The sequence below is a fragment of the Gossypium hirsutum genome, chromosome A05 (genome assembly GCF_007990345.1).
Source record: "Gossypium hirsutum isolate 1008001.06 chromosome A05, Gossypium_hirsutum_v2.1, whole genome shotgun sequence".
NCBI lineage: Eukaryota > Viridiplantae > Streptophyta > Magnoliopsida > Malvales > Malvaceae > Gossypium > Gossypium hirsutum.
The window spans coordinates 19,498,047-19,514,752 of record NC_053428.1 but is presented as its reverse complement, the minus strand read 5'-3'; the positions used below and the strand labels follow the sequence as shown (position 1 = coordinate 19,514,752).

General features: G+C 32.5%; 2 protein-coding genes across 2 annotated transcripts; one reads left to right on the top strand and one right to left on the bottom strand.

The window, feature by feature from the left end:
- Window positions 1–6,735: 6,735 nt before the first annotated feature.
- LOC107942012 (probable galacturonosyltransferase-like 1) lies at window positions 6,736–8,557 on the bottom strand. The gene has a single exon (XM_016875649.2). The coding sequence runs from the start codon at window positions 8,215–8,217 to the stop codon at window positions 7,150–7,152; it is 1,068 nt and encodes a 355-aa protein (XP_016731138.1). The 5' UTR covers window positions 8,218–8,557; the 3' UTR covers window positions 6,736–7,149.
- A 6,408-nt stretch (window positions 8,558–14,965) lies between these two features.
- Window positions 14,966–16,355, top strand: LOC107942011 (pathogenesis-related thaumatin-like protein 3.5). Its single transcript, XM_016875648.2, has 2 exons — window positions 14,966–15,276; window positions 15,479–16,355. The coding sequence occupies exons 1-2, from the start codon at window positions 15,222–15,224 to the stop codon at window positions 16,156–16,158; spliced, it is 735 nt and encodes a 244-aa protein (XP_016731137.1). The 5' UTR covers window positions 14,966–15,221; the 3' UTR covers window positions 16,159–16,355.
- Window positions 16,356–16,706: the final 351 nt, after the last annotated feature.

Here is a 16,706-nt window from a genome sequence, read left to right as displayed (position 1 = left end):
AATGCTTCATTTCCATTTCATTCAATTCGCAATTTCTCATGCTCATAATTTAAATCATATCACTAGCAATTTCCATTTAATTCACGTACAATTCAATGACATCAAATTCAAAACTAATACGTATTTACCATTTAACTCAATGTTTATTGATTATACCATTCAATAACACATTTATGAAATTCTCAATTTAGCAATGAAAATATCACTTTAGTTTGAATAACAACATCGTCCTGATATAAATACACTACCACTTATCCATTTACTTTAATTCTTTTGGGCCCATTTGTCACTTACCATCCTTAATCAAATTAGGGAACGGTCACGGAAAATTGAGTACTTCACTTTCACTTTGCCATAGTATAACTATGGTCTTACGTATGATCACTTATCACTTGTCCCTGATCAGATAAGTGTAGCCACCTATCACTTTGTTTCTTGATCAGATAAGTGTAGCCACTTATCACTTTGTTTCTTGATCAGATAAGTGTAGCCACTTATCACTTTGTTTCTTGATCAGATAAGTGTAGCCACTTATCTCTTTGTCTCTTGATCAGATAAGTGTAGCTAAAGCTATCACTTATCACTTTGTCTCTTGATCAGATAAGTATAGCCGAAGCTATCACTTATCACTTTTCACTTGTCACTTGATCAGATAAGTGTAGCCGAAGCTATCACTTATCACTTTGTCACTTGATCAGATAAGTATAGCCGAAGCTATTACTTATCACTTTCCACTTGTCACTTGATCAGATAAGTGTAGCTAAAGCTACCACTTATCACTTTGTCACTTGATCAAAAGTATTCAAATCCGGCGTTCCGCTCAATTTGATCATTTATTCATATATCAGGCTTACCAACATGTGTTAATTCATAAACCATTCATGGTATTATTTCATGCCAAATCATATACTGAATATACCATACACACATACTATGAAACTTTATTTTCACACATGAGCTTAAACCATGATCAATAATGCACAAAAATAAGCATCATTCATATTTCATCGTTTATGAGTTATAATCAAACATATGACCATTTATACACGAATCATTCATATATTTCCCAATTTTCCTCCTCCTCCTCTCCATTCCACATCCTTAATGTGTATAACACACTTAAACAACATTAACCATAATTTCAATATTCACTAACATGTATATTCAAAGCTGTTTATCCGAGTCAGAGTCACTAAATTATTTTTATCCGGAGCTACAGAGCTCCAAATTAAGATCCGTTAATTTTCCCTGAAACTAGACTCACATATCTTCATACCATAAAATTTTCATAATTTTTGGTTCAGCCAAATAGTACAGTTTATTCTTTAAAGTTTCCCCTGTTTCGCTGTCTGACAGTTCCGACCACTCTTCACTAAAAATTAATTATCTCATTGTACAGAATTCGGATGATGTTTTAGCTTGTTTCTTCTAAAAATAGACTCATTAAGGATTCTAACCATATAAACTATAACTCATAATCATTTTTGTACAATTTTTAATGATTTTCCAAAGTCAGAACAGGGGAACCCGAATTCATTCTGACCTTGTCTCACAAAATCTATTATATCTCATGATTTACAATTCCATTGCTCACATCATTTCTTTTATAAGAAACTAGACTCAATAAGCTTTAGTTTCATATTTTATTCATCCTCTAATTCAATCTATACAATTTTTGGTGATTTTTCAAAGTTACACTACTGCTGCTGTCCAAAACTGCTTTAGTGCAAAATGTTGATTTCCATTTTGCCCCAAATTTCACAGTTTATACAATTCGGTCCTTTCTCAATTAACCCCTCAATTAATCTAATTTTCTCAATTAGTACTTTACTAGACATTATAAGTTGTTACACAACTATTGAAATTCAGAATTTCCACATATAACTCTATCTTCAAACTCTTTTACTATTAGGTCCCAAACATTCACTTTCTATTCAATTCTTTCAATAAAATCAGCATATGAACAATTTAAAGCTCTAATTTCATGCTAAATCATCATATACTTCCAGCACATATTCATATCAACTTTTAACTTCTTTCATAAAATCAAAAACTAATGGATTTAACAAGTGGGCCTAGTTGTAAAAGTCATAAAAATACAAAAATTTCAAGAGATAGTCAAGAATTGAACTTACTTGTAATAAAAATATGAAGAACCAGCTTGAAGAAGCCCTTCCATGGTGTTTTAGCTGATGAGAATTCAGAAAAATGAAGAGAAATCTAGATAATTCCACTTGGGTCCTAACTTTATTAAGCAAATTTTGCAATTTTCCAATTTTGCCCTTAATTCTCCTTACTTTCTTGCTGATTTCATGCCTCTGCCGTCCAGCCCAAATAGACCTTGGGTCTATTTTCCTTTTAAGCCCTCTTCCTTTTATCATTTAAGCTATTTAATCATTTCCCAAAATTTTTTATTTGTTACAATTTAGTCCTTTTAGTTCAATTAATTATCGGAACTTTAAAATTTCTTAACGAAACTTTAATACTAACTTTTTAACACTCCATAAATATTTATAAAAATATTTATGGCTCAGTTTAAAATCCCCGAGGTCTTGATACCTCATTTCGATTCTAATTATTTTAATATTTATTTCTAGTGCACTATTCACTATTTCAAAAATTTTTCTAACTTCATATTTAACTTATACTTACTAAATTAATAATATTTTCTACCCATTTTTCGAATTTAGTGATCTCGAATCACCGTTCCGACACCTCTGAAAATTCAAGCCATTACATTTTTTTTTTCGTCGGATTTGTGGTCCCGAAACCACTGTTCCGACTAAGCCTAAATCGGGCTATTACAGTACAAGGAGATACTTATTTTTTAGTGAAGAAGGGTTGGAACTGTCAGACAGCAGAACAGGGGAGACTTCAATGAATAAACTGTATTAATTGGCCCAACCAAAAATCATGAATTTTTTATGGTAAGAAGATATTGAGTCTAGTTTCATGAAAAATTAGCGGATCTTAATTTTGAGTTCTGTAGCAAAAGATAAAAATAATTTAGTGACTATGACATGGATGAACAACATTGGAATATACATAAGTAAATAATGAAATTATAGATAATATTACTTATAAGCGGGTTGAAGATGAAGTCAATACTGATAAGTGAATGATTTTACAATGATAGATCGAGAACCCGAAGCAAGTCGAGGAAAAGAAAAAGTAGCTGATTAGTCCCTGAACTTTCACAAATTTTGCAAATCGACCCAGGTAAGTTCATATGGTTGAAGTTTAATGATTATATGTTAATTTTATGAAATATATAATGTATGATGAAATATATTTATTGATGAATAGAGAATAAAATAACAACCCGAAAATCGAATAAATGATCAAATTGAGTGGAATGTCGGATTTGAGTACTTCTGATCAGTGACAAGTGATAAGTGGTAGCTTTAGCTACACTTATCTGATCAATGATAAGTGGTAGCTTTAGCTACACTTATCTGATCAGTGACAAGTGATAAGTGGTAAGTGATAAGTGGTAGTTTTAGCTACACTTATCTGATCAGTGACAAGTGATAAATGTGATCAGTGTAAAATCGTGACAGGACTATGACTTCAAAAAGTGATAAGTGATCATACGCAAGACCATAGTTATACTATGGCAAAGTGAAAGTGAAGTACTCAATTTTCCGTAACCGTTCCCTAAATTGGTTAAAGAATGATATGTGACAAATGGGCCCAAAAGAATTAAAGGAAATGCATAAGTGGTAGTAAGTTTATACAAGGGAACTCACCAATGACTGTGGTTGACAGGTGAACTTAATAATTGTGTATATTGTATAAGTGTATAAATATTTGGTAAGATTTATGTTTTATGCCTATGAACTTACTAAGCTTCTATAAGCTTACTTGAGTGTATTCAATGTCTCTTGTAGATTGACGTGAAAGTATACGGAGGATCGGATCAACACAAAGGATCACACTATCCAGATTATCTCCGGTAGCTTTTGTAAATTTCCTTTTTAATTTATATGGCATGTATAAGGTTTGATGATTATATAAATGCTAAGACTTGTTTAATGAATATACATTAAAGTAAAGAATGATGAATATGTTAAATAGTATGATTATAATAGAAGTATAATTTGGTATCAAATTGATTGATATGAATTGGTTGGTTGGATTGGTCTCGGTTTTAAAATTTGTAGGGAAGGTTAGATATTTATAAAGGGGTTATATTGAACAAAAAAAAACTTTGGGATTTTGCGAAAAATTCCCTATGGTTTCGATTTAATTCTGGTTTGGTCTCGAAGTATGTTTTGGGCTTTGGAGGCCCATCTAAAGGACGTCATGACATGTTTTAGTAAATGAATAGTATTTAACTCGTATTAACGAAAAAAATTAATTCGGTAAACTCTGGTAATGCCTCGTACCCTATTTCGGTGACGAATACGGGTAAGGGGTGTTACATTTCAGATAAGTTAATAAAAATTAAAAATCTTATCACACATGTATGTACATGGAAACTATAAATAATATAGAGCATAAATGTGAAGTATTTGTTTAAAAATAATATATAATAAATAATAAAACGTACAGTTTAAAATTGATTAATAATAACAAATAAAATATGTACAACTCAACCGAGTTGGTGACTGGGTTGAGAGTGACATCAACTCAGTCAATAGCTTAAATAATAGCATAAATATACATTTGATAGAAATAATAAAATATACATAATAAAATTAAGGAGGAGTATTTGATAAATTGACAAGGTACTTTTTCTTTTTATTCCATAAATAATTGATACTTTGCCTTCAAAAATAAATAATTGATACTCAAATAACCTAATATTTAACTTATATTCAAAAATAGTACTAACCTTTAATTTATATCTTAATAGATTTCTTAATATAATATATTCATATTACACCGGAATAAGTCTTTAAACTTTAATAGGTGTTCATATAAAAGAATTTTAAACATTTATTATAGATTTTTATTATATATGTTTTTTATACAATATCTAGAATTACTCATAGCTTCTCCTCAATCCTTAAATAAGATAAAAATATATTTCAGTGCATTTGAATTTATGATTTCTTGTATTAACAACAATACTGATATCAATTAAATTAATATTCAATGGGTGCAATTTAACATATTCGTACATTTGTTTGTGTTACTTTTTGTATATATTCTATATTATGTTTTTTCTTTTTAGTTTAGATTTCAATAATGCTGCTTATTAATTAAAGTTTGAATATTTATTTGAATATTTATTGAAGTTTAAAATTGTATTTAAGTGTATATATTTACGTGTTAATAATTAAAAAAAAATTGATTTGAATGTCACATGGAATCATATGGTGAACTGCCATGTTCGGCAGTAGTTTCACCAATGACTGCCATGGCATCAAAAACCTAATTTTCTTTTTTTGTAATTTATGTGTAATACGCAGAGTGAAACATGGATATGTCATGATGGAATCAATTTCAAAAGAAAAATATTTTATTATAAAATAATATTACTTTTTTAAAAATAAATTTTCTATATATATTTTTTATAATAAAACACAAAAACGCGTTAAAATCAAGGAATTAAAAACAGAAGCGAATTCAGAAAAAGGAAACAAAAATTGAATCGACAGGCAACGGTTTCCAAAATCATTTTAAAGAAAAATTGGTTAATGCTCGCTAATCGCTTTCATATCAAATCAACCGTACAAGGCCGGCTTCAGAAAAACTGGACCTACACGCTTTGAAAATTTCCTCATCCCAGCCGTAGGATTTTCACAACTTTCCAAGTTTTACCACGTGGTAACCAAGGAAGCTCCAATGACCTTCATGTACTCGCAAAATGCTTAATCTACCGACACCCTTCTCTTAAAAATAATACTAATAATCATTTTACTTTTCTTCCATGTCACAAAATTAATCTAAAAAAAACGTAACAAAGAATGCTGGCATTTCAGAATCGCTTCCAACCTCTAATTCACATAATTAATTGAACCGTAGACCAATACTGGTTTTTCTTTCTTTCTTTTTTTTTTAAAAATATAATCATTCGAGGTCTCATTTCTTTGAATATAATTATCCAATGCATGCACTTAAATTAGTAATTTTTATCTAATTAATTAACAAATGAAAATTTTGGTGGAAAACTTAATCATAAGGGTAAATTTCCCTTTTTTATTAAATAGAAATAAAAAATTTGTGAAAAAAGAAACACTTATAATGAATGCATTATATAAGATGCAGTTGTGAAGTGTCAACCCTATACTTTATTCATATTGGTTAAAAGAATCTCATCAGCTGGCACATGTCTTTCCAGCCATTTCCACGTAAAAGACAAATTCCACCCATTTAAATACCCAATCAACACCGATTTTGGTTTTACTATCAATTTCAATTTTAGATTTGAAAGGTTTTGGTTGGATTGGATTCTATTCCATCATTTATCTTCTTATGTCATATCGCATTTTAATTTCATTTATTATTATTACTATATATAAATTTCTATTTATATAATTATCGTTGCCCAACTAAAGCTTAACAAAAGTTGGAATTAAATCCATTAATGTCCCAGGATATAGGTCGAAGAAAGATGGAGTCTTTTTTCAGAAATTGGCAATCATAATTTTTTGCTACATGTAATAAAAAAAGAATAGATTGTTTATATATGTTATGAATAAAAACTTATTTATTATGCTTTGTACTAAAGGAAAATTGAAAACCATGGAGTATTAAAAAGAAAGCAAGAAACTGATTATGTACAAATTAAGCCAATATTTATATTTATTAAACAAAAAATAATAATCATGAAAATTCACAAGACGCCCGATAACAGCTCTTTTGCTATACACATTTTGATTGCAGTAATCACCATACATCCGAAATGAAGATTTCAGGAACTCATTTTCTGGATTTTCTTCTCCTTATTCTTCTTACAAAAAATTTCATCATGTTCAAGGTGTAAAAGATTATATGCAGTATAATATAATTCCTGTTATAATCTACAACAAACAACTTTATCATCTCCCCCATTGTTCTCTCCCCATCATTACGCTTCCACCCTTTCTTGATGATTCCGTCACTTTCTCAGCAAACAAACACTTGCCCAGAAAAGTTGGCAGCTAACCAATTGTAGTCCAGCAGCAAATTAACAAGCATTTCCCGTTTCTTTCAATTCAATCAAGAATCTAAAGCGAATGGAGTTTGCAGGAGATCATATGGTGCCCACAAAGCGTCCAAAGGGCAGGGTCTGTTAGCATCAAGCCTCGCCCAAGGTTTCCCTTTTCCACTCCAATGCAAAAGGCTAACCGGTCCAGGATGCAAATCTCTGCACAAACCTCTAAAATTATCTCCCCCGAGCCCATGTTGGTTCCATCTATGATCAACCGGCACTATATTTCCGGCGAAAACTAACAAAAATGGTGGCAAAGAACCCAATTCGTAAATCCTTATTCTTTTCTGAAGCTCCATCCATTCTTCAATCTTTGTGGTGTAGTCTCCCTCTCTCCATCGATCAAGGTCGATTACCATAACTCCGGTGTTGAAGTAACAGGGTTTGCGGTTAGCAAAAGTTAAGGATAAAGAAGGGTTAGACCAAAACGTCGGGGTAAAATAGGTGGTGAAGTTTGCATTGCAATGCTCTGGTGCGGCCAAGACTGAGTCGTCTCCAAGTGGGGTTGCGGCGAGTTTAGCTATGTCATCGACGAGAACGAGGTCCGAGTCAAGGTACACGACACGGCGGACGCATGGAGGAAGGAGATTGGCTAAGTAGCTTCGAGCGTAGTTCAAAGGGCAATCCAGAGCTGAGCGGATGGAGGTCGAAATGAGGCGCGAGACAGAGGAGTCATCAAAAGGGTAGACCCGGAAGTTGAGGTATGGGAAGGAGGAAGAGATGGTGGCGCGTAAAAACGACGCGTTGGCCGTGGCAGAGGCTATGAAATGGAAGGCGATGTTCTGAGGGCAAGAGGAGTGTTGAAGTACCGAAAGAATAGCCGCCATGGATCCCCGGATGTAAGCCGTGTCAAGAGTCATTGCCACATGAACCGCTTGATCCGAGCACAAAATGGAGGCTTCACCGTCTGATTCATCTTCATCAACCAGCACAGCACAATCTGGAGAGTTGTAGAATTGTGGGGCTTCTTTGAATTGTTGGGTTATTGGTGTAGCGACGGTGACACTATTAGAGGCCAAGGCAATGACAGTGAAGAGTAACACAAGGAGCAAATCAAAGCGTGGTGGTTTACTCATTAGTGAAAACGGGATGGTACGGTAAAGGACTTCAGGAGAGGATTTGAAAACAGGGAAGGGTGAGCTGCAAATTGGTGGCTAAGGCTGAAGAATGAGGTTACGGAAGGGGACTTTTTAAGGTGGCTGGTTAGTCTTAGAATTTTCTTTGAGGGGAAGTTGTTGTGTTCACATTGATTCTAGATTATTTTGCTTTGCTTTGCATAATGCGTTGAATTTTGTTCTCTATATATATGTATTCAAAAGGGTCCACACTATGGTCCTACATCCTTTTCCATCAACTCTCAAATGCTATTTCCTCATTTCACTCAATAAAGAAAGCTTTGCATTTTGGTAAAGAATTAGAGTTTCTCTCCGATGGTAACAAATTGATTGAGGTTTTGATCATAGTTTATATATTTGTATGTTTTTAGTAATAAGCAAAGGTTTGTATAGCTATGTTTGATTACGATATTTGGTGAATAATATGAAATCTCAATTTCCTAATAAATATTAGATGTAGTGCTAATAAAATATATTGTATTTATTAACTAAACATAAACTATAAAATTAACATGGAAAACATTTCGTATTTTATAAATAAATCCTTATTATTGTCTAAATAAATGAAATTGCTTTTCTTTTCAATGTATTTACTAAAGAAAGCATGGACATGGACATATATTTTGATTGAAGTTTAAGAAAAAGGAAATAAATAAAAATCTATTAAAGCAATACTAGGGTTGTTGATGCTTCTTCATTGTAAGAAAATTTTAAGTATTTAGATATGGTAAAGAATCGCAGTCCCAGAAAACAATGGTTCATCAACCAGCAAAACAATTATGCTTTGTAACCAAGTATGCTCTCTTCTATATGTTTTTGCTACCTTCCATCCCCACAAAAATAAACATTGAATCCTTAATTGAAAATCACCTATCTTCATAACTTTTTTGGTACATTGCAATTTTATTTTTTAAGAGAATAGATTTGAACCTTGGCATATGAGATGCCATCATAGAGTTAAATCTTACAGTATTGTTTTAATGAAAGTCTTGCTTGATACTTACAAAGACTTGAAGAATGAGTATATCTATATTCAAAACAAGTAGCTAAAATAGATATACTATTTGATTTAAAAAGCTATATATATATTATCAGCTATCACGCACGACTGGGAAAAAAAAAAGAAAAAAAGAAGGAAGGTTAAGATATTATTACTTGATTATATACTTTTTTGTTTTAAGGTGGTGTCTCAAATTTTTAGTGATTTTGAACTTTATTGATGGATGAGTAATTGCCTGTCATCACCAACTTTTGGCATAAATATATACACGATTTAACATAGTAATTGGAAGTGGTTGAGTTGAGTTAGGGAAATAATGGGGGTAGTCATTCCCCCATATCATAGCCATCATCATTCATCACACTATCGATCCATCCCTGTAAGCTCAAGGCAGTGATATATGATATTGTTGGGATAAAACATAAAATAAAGGATTCGAATTTCCATTTTAATCAAATAATTATGCAAATTTTAATATAAGTTTAAATCAAACGCTTAAACCTAAGCTTTGGTAAACACTTAAAAGCAGATTCTAAGGTCACCGACAAACTTCCGGACCAGAGTGGTCATAAAAGTCGGCTCAAATGAGCTGCCCAGCACATGCTTCAATCATATCTGTCTATTTTTTGGATCCAAAGTCATTCCAAAAGTATTATAAAAGGTATATGTTCTACCGTGTTTCAGTTCAATACAATTATGGAACAGGACGAACAATGGGTCCAAACTCGTTAACCCTTTTGAATAAATTAAAATCTTATAGGAGTTGAAATTTTGCGTGTTCCTCGTTTTGAATTAATCCATTAAAAGAAATAAATGTTTGATTTTTATCTGCAAGCATAAAATATGTGTATTTTCATCTACTTATAGAGAAGCTTCTTCAACCATGAGACTGAAGTTTCTAGCACACCAAAGTTTACATAAGCGTGGACCATGATTCATGTCAAATGGTTCTTAGTATTATACGAATCTGTGTAATAAATAGCCTATTTTATTTTTGAATAATTTAATAGTATTAAGCACTCGTTAATCCTAGGCCAAGATTATCCATTTCAGCCGCAACAACTTGCACAAAAACTGCTCCATGTTATGTCACTCAACCGTAAATTGATGGTCACTTAATGCTTGGAAGATGGAAACACACCCAGGCAAGCCTGACCCTATTATGAGGAGCTTAGAGCTCATCAAATGTATGTTTTGATTCAGTTCAAGCACACGTCCCCATTTTGTTTAGATGTGGAATCAATGACATTCACTTTTTTTTATGCATTTTTTCACTCATAAAATTAAAAGAAGTCAAAATTTATGGAAAAAATAATTAATTAATAATAAGGTTTCATATTGGTAATGATTGACCCGATTTTTGTCTTATATGAAGACGCCATTGAGAGCTTAGACGTTCAAATTCAGGAAATGTAGCCTATTAATGCTTATGAAGACGTCAATTATCTATTGTAAAAACATTAGTAAAATAAATGCTCGATCGATTATCATCCAGGGTACAACAATAAGATGAGCACAGTAGTAACACGGCTGCAGTGATCAACGTTTAGTAGTATTGCCTTCGTCTAACACTGGAGAAGAGTTTGAAAAATATCCAAGCATTTCACATCACCCAATTTGGATTTGCATCCCCTTGCACACAAGAGAAAACATTAATTTAGTGATTTAACAATTAATAAGTTGATTCACATATATAAACATATTTTACACTTTATATCTAACTAATGTGGAACTAAGCTTTCCATTTTCCTCAATATAATTCACAAGTGACTTATTTTGAGCATCAATTTCTCATTCATCACTCAACCATTTTGAGCATATGATATATTATTGTAAAGGTCTCATGGAGTAAAATATAAAATAATAATTTTATGATTCAAATATATACCTTTACTAATTGAAAATATAACTCAAAACATTAAAAAAATCTATTTTTTCCAACATTATCATGGCTTGCATGTCTTGAAGATCAAACATTGTTGTCTATGGCTTAATTTTTTATATAATTTTCTTTAATATGTATGTTTTGGATTTCATTTTTAATGTATTTGAAACTTGGGACTCTTTTCCTTGATTGCAATGCTTTATAACAAAATTATCTATTTGAAAAAAAAAAAGCGCTAAACTCTAAGCCGAGAAACCTAATGACTTACAGTGGTTTTTTACTATAATAGGACAAAAAAATAAAAAAAATACCAAAATAATACAAAGTAAAAATTATGTACCAAAATGGTACATTTGGGGTGGTGCAGCCTATGGTAGAGGCATGACCACCCCATGTCAAATCAGAAATTAGCGCAGGACTAAAATGTAATAATATAAAGTATTTAGGGACCTGTTATGTAATTGTTCCATTTATAATGCTGCTGAAAAAAGGGGAAAGGGTGTCGCTTGACAGTGTGGCGGCAATAAACTTTAAATAGGGTTAATTTCCTTGTAAGCCCTCCTTATTTATTATTTTCTTTTTATTCCCCTTCAAATTACTATATTATTTTTAAACAAGCCCTTAACCTATTTTTGTAGTTAAATAAGCCCTTAACTTATGGTTTTTACTCATAAAAGCCCTTCATTTTAATATTAAAGTTAATATATTTTACCCAAAGTAAAGCTATTTTAAAAAATATAAACTAATTCACATTTTAGGTTGATATGAATAGTTTATTAAATAAAAAATAAAATTTTAAAATTTCTTAAGAGTGCTTATATACATGATATTCTTAACTACTCTTTCGAAAATTTTGATTACTTTTTTAGATTTTATGTTGATGCTAAAGTGTATATAATTTTTATTGCATCAACAAAAAATTTAAGATAAAAACTTGAAATTCAAAATATATTTACTTTAATATTAAAATAAAGGGCTTTTATGAGTAAAAACTATAAGTTAAAGGCTTATTTAACTTAAAAATAGGTTAAGGGCTTGTTTAAAAATAATATAGTGAGTTGAAGGGGGAATAAAAAGAAAATAATAAATAAGGAGGGCTTACAAGGAAATTAGCTCTATTTAAAGTTTGGTGCCGCCACACTGTCAGGCGGCACCCTTTCCCCCTTTTTTCAGCAGCATTCAGGTCCCTAAATACTTTATATTATTACATTTTAGTCCTGCACCGCAAGATAGGCAGCTACAATAATTTCTGATTTGACATGGTGTGGTCATGCCTCTGCCATAGGCGGCACCACCCCAAATATACTATTTTGGTACATAATTTTTACTTTGTATTATTTTGATATTTTTTTATTTTTTTGTCCTATTTTAATAAAAAAACCCGACTTACAGCTTTAGTCCTACAAACAAAATGGGGCCACAATAAAAAATTAAAAATCTTGAAACTGGTGGATCAGATGAGTGCAGGATTCTTCGATCAAACGGGGCCACATCTCAAACATGACTGATAAGTGATAGCAACAATTGAAGCCCACTTGAACAAGAAAAAAACAATTGAAGCCCATACGTACTTTGGACAAAATTAGTACTCGAAGCAGAACTCTATGATCAACAGCCAAATCATGCGATGGGTGTAAAGTAGTTTATGAAAAAAAGACTCCGCCTTCATTTTTATCATATAGGTCCTTTACAGTGCCAATAAAACCACTTACATGGGAGGCCTCACGGGCCGGATTCATTGTTAAAATTTTTAGGTCCAACCCCAATGCATCCACTTCATCCTTTTACATCACTAAGGTCTTTGTAAAATATTTTTTAATTATGTTTAATTGAATTGTAAAAGTTTCATCATCTTTTTATTAGCTAAGTTGTCAATTTAAGTTTTAAATATCGGTTTAGATCAATGTGAAGTATGTTTAAAATATGTAGATTAATTTGTAAACCTGTATATATATATTACATAGATAATTTGAATTTGACAATTAAAAAAAAAGTATATGAAGTAAATATAAGTATTACCAATTTAATCCACCCACGTATTTTAAACAAGCCTAACATGATACTGGAGTTGCTGAAGCTAATGACAAAACTAATAAAAAAATCATTATCGGTACAATATTGATACTAAATGATTAGATTAGAATGTGTTGAATGAATTACGTAAGATACAATTAAGTCTAATAAAAAAAATAGGTCAAAAATGTTTAAAATTGGTAAGAATTGAAGAATGAAAATGAATTGAATTCAGAACATAGAAAGCAAAGTTAGGCTCCTAAAAGGAATGGCAGTAATCTGTCATCAACCTTATATTGCTTAAACATGCAGCAGGGGAAGTATCAAATGTACGATTGGATTTTAGAAAGAGTTTGAAAATTGATTACGTTCATTATTTCTACCTACCTGTGCTTCAAGGATGTTTGCCAGAATCGCTATTTTCGTGCAACAATCCAATTCATTCACGAGTTTACTGTATAAAACTGATGCCTTGATTGCTTCCTAATTAATTTGAAGGTTAAGGGTTGGTTTGGTTTAGCAGGATTTTCTTCTTACGGAAATGAATGAATCCTCATGAATTTATTTTAGTTATAATACGATCCGTAGCTACCAAATATGAAATCGTTTCTCACACATTTCATATCCTTGAAAAAGGGTTTTTATTGTTTTTTAAGTAATAGTTGATTGTCAAATTTTTGAATCAAAGTGGATTGAAAGGTAATTAAAAGTTAGTTATTGAGTTCTCATCATCAGGGTGTGGCCAAATGAGACACTTTTACAGGTTATTGTCAACTTTATTTTGCATGTGTTAGGTTTTCCTCTGTTCCCATCCACCTCCATTATTGCATCACTTGTTTGCTCCGTGTTATGTGTTTTTAATCTCAGCCCTTGGGGTTAGGGTTAGGATTATGATTATGGTGCTAAAAGAGGTTATGGTTAAGGGAGGTATCTTCTGCTGTCTCCTTGTCAAAAACAAATATGGCAATGTCTGCAAAAAATTTAGATTCGATGTTGTTTGCCATTCACCGCATTATCAGACAAGCTTCGATCAGCTGTATCAATATGCCAAAATTGGAAACAAACCTGCAGAGAAGTGTTTCATGTTTGGATTGAAGGAAAATGAGAACAAAGTCGAAACCCAAGAAATATATTACCGGAAATGCAATGATTAAGTCCCATAATAATGATTAAAAAACGGATTTTGAGTGGAGTTAAAATGAGATTAAAGAGGGGGTGATTATGGATTAATTAAGAAAGATAATAGGGAATGGTGGTGGAAAATATAGAAAAGGCAGCTCGTGGGGATTGTGGGGAGTGTTGAGAATGGGAGGTTGTGCTGATGTTGGCCACGTGCGTGAGATCAAATCTCTTATATTATGTTGCTTCACGGCACACCATGATCGCCAATCAACCTAGTCGTCTCACTCTTTAATCCCTTTTTTCTCTCTGCATCTTATGTATGTTTAAAACTGTCTCTTAATGATGCCTAATAATAAAAACATTGGATATTTCTTTTTCTAAAATCTAAATTATTTGTATATGAAGATTCACTTTAATGTAAAAAGATGAAGTAAAGATAGTATTTTGGAAAGATTTACTAATAATTCAGGCAATTTTATTGATTGATTTCCAAGATAATGAAAGAACATATACATGTTGTATGACTCTTTCAAGATTTGGACCTTGATTCTCGGTTAAGATCCCAACCTGTTAAGCCGAGGGCCAGGCCTGTAGGAAATTCAAATTGGAACTATCCCAACCCACCATGAAAAGATAGGGTTAAAACTTTTAATGTGTAAAAGAAAATGTAACGTTTTTGATAATTCTTTCAAAACTGAAAAATCAAATCTTGTTAATTTGTTTTCTTTTTTTCAAAAAAAATCTAATCTTGTTCACGAAAAGATAGGGCGACCTTCATATATTTGCAACCAAAATTTATGGGGGCAGTAGAACCCGAACTGGCCTATTATAAATACGATAACATTCTATGTAGTTCCCCCCACATCATCCCAATTCTCCTTGCATCAAGTCACTCTAAATCCTTCCCATTTTCTTCTCAAACTTCTTCTTCTTCACAAGGCAGTAATGGCGATTTCCTTTGGGATTTATCTTCTTTTTCTACTGAATTTCTTCTCATTTGGTAAATGCATTCCCTTTATTTGCATTAGAACATTATTCTTTTCTGTTTCTTTTCCATTGTTTATTTTATGGTTTATGTAATAAAAGCTTTTATCTTTTCCACTTGAAGATGAGTATTTAGAATCGATGCTTAGTCGATGGTTCAAATTTTTTTATTCAAATAAATAACATTGACTGAACTTTGCTTATAACAACGATTTCAGGGGCGATATTTTCTTCAGCAACAAGCTTTACACTCGAAAATCGTTGTAGTTTCACAGTATGGCCTGGTTCCCTGACCGCAAATGGCCCTCCCCTTGGTGATGGTGGTTTTGCATTGGCTCCTGGTTCATCATCCCGGCTCCACCCTCCACCTGGTTGGTCTGGTCGCTTTTGGGGTCGAACTGGCTGCAATTTCGACAACTCTGGCTCAGGAAAATGTGTAACCGGTGACTGTGGTGGCGCGTTAAAGTGCAACGGCGGTGGCATCCCACCCGTTTCCCTGATCGAGTTCACCCTTAATGGACATGACAATAAGGACTTTTATGACATTAGTCTCGTAGATGGTTACAACATGGCCGTAGCAGTCAAGGCAGTTGGTGGTACAGGGACTTGCCAATATGCAGGTTGCGTCAATGACCTCAACACAAATTGCCCCGCCGAGTTACAGATGATGGACTCAGGTTCTGTCGTCGCTTGTAAAAGCGCCTGTGCTGCCTTCAACACGCCGGAATATTGCTGCACTGGCGCACATGGTACGCCTCAGACTTGCTCACCGACAATGTACTCACAATTGTTCAAAAATGCATGCCCTACGGCTTACAGTTATGCTTACGATGACGCCACTAGTACCATGACTTGCACCGGGGCGGATTATCTGATCACATTTTGTCCAACCAGCTAATGAACATGATCTTGATTTGATTGATAACCCATGTTTTATTTGGTACTACGTATTACTCTATCGTTTAAACCTGATTGGATTGCAAGGTTTTAAAGTTAAAAACATTTTAGCCGATAGTTTGCTTCATCTGTCTAGAATAGATGCAAAGTTGGGTCCTTTAATTAACGATTTATGAGTAGATATAAAGATTGTGGTTTGATTTGGTTTGTTTGGTGAGAAAATAATTAGTGTATAAATATGAAAAGCATTATTCACCAATCTAATGATAATATTAAAGAACCGAAAAATAAGAAGACAAGTCATAAGCTTTGCGTGAGCCACAGCTTCTATGGAGGATGCATGGTTTTTGAAAATATGACAAATACAAAGTGTTGTTGTTCTTATGCTTTTAATGAGAATCCAAGTAAACCTCGACTTATTGTTTTACTTTAAACGGATAAACTTATGGATGAAACCAATTTTAAAGATGTTTAAAACCATAATTTAAGGTTATTACGTCACTCGTTTTTGCACTTCATAATGAACCATAAATTTGCTTTAGAAACAAA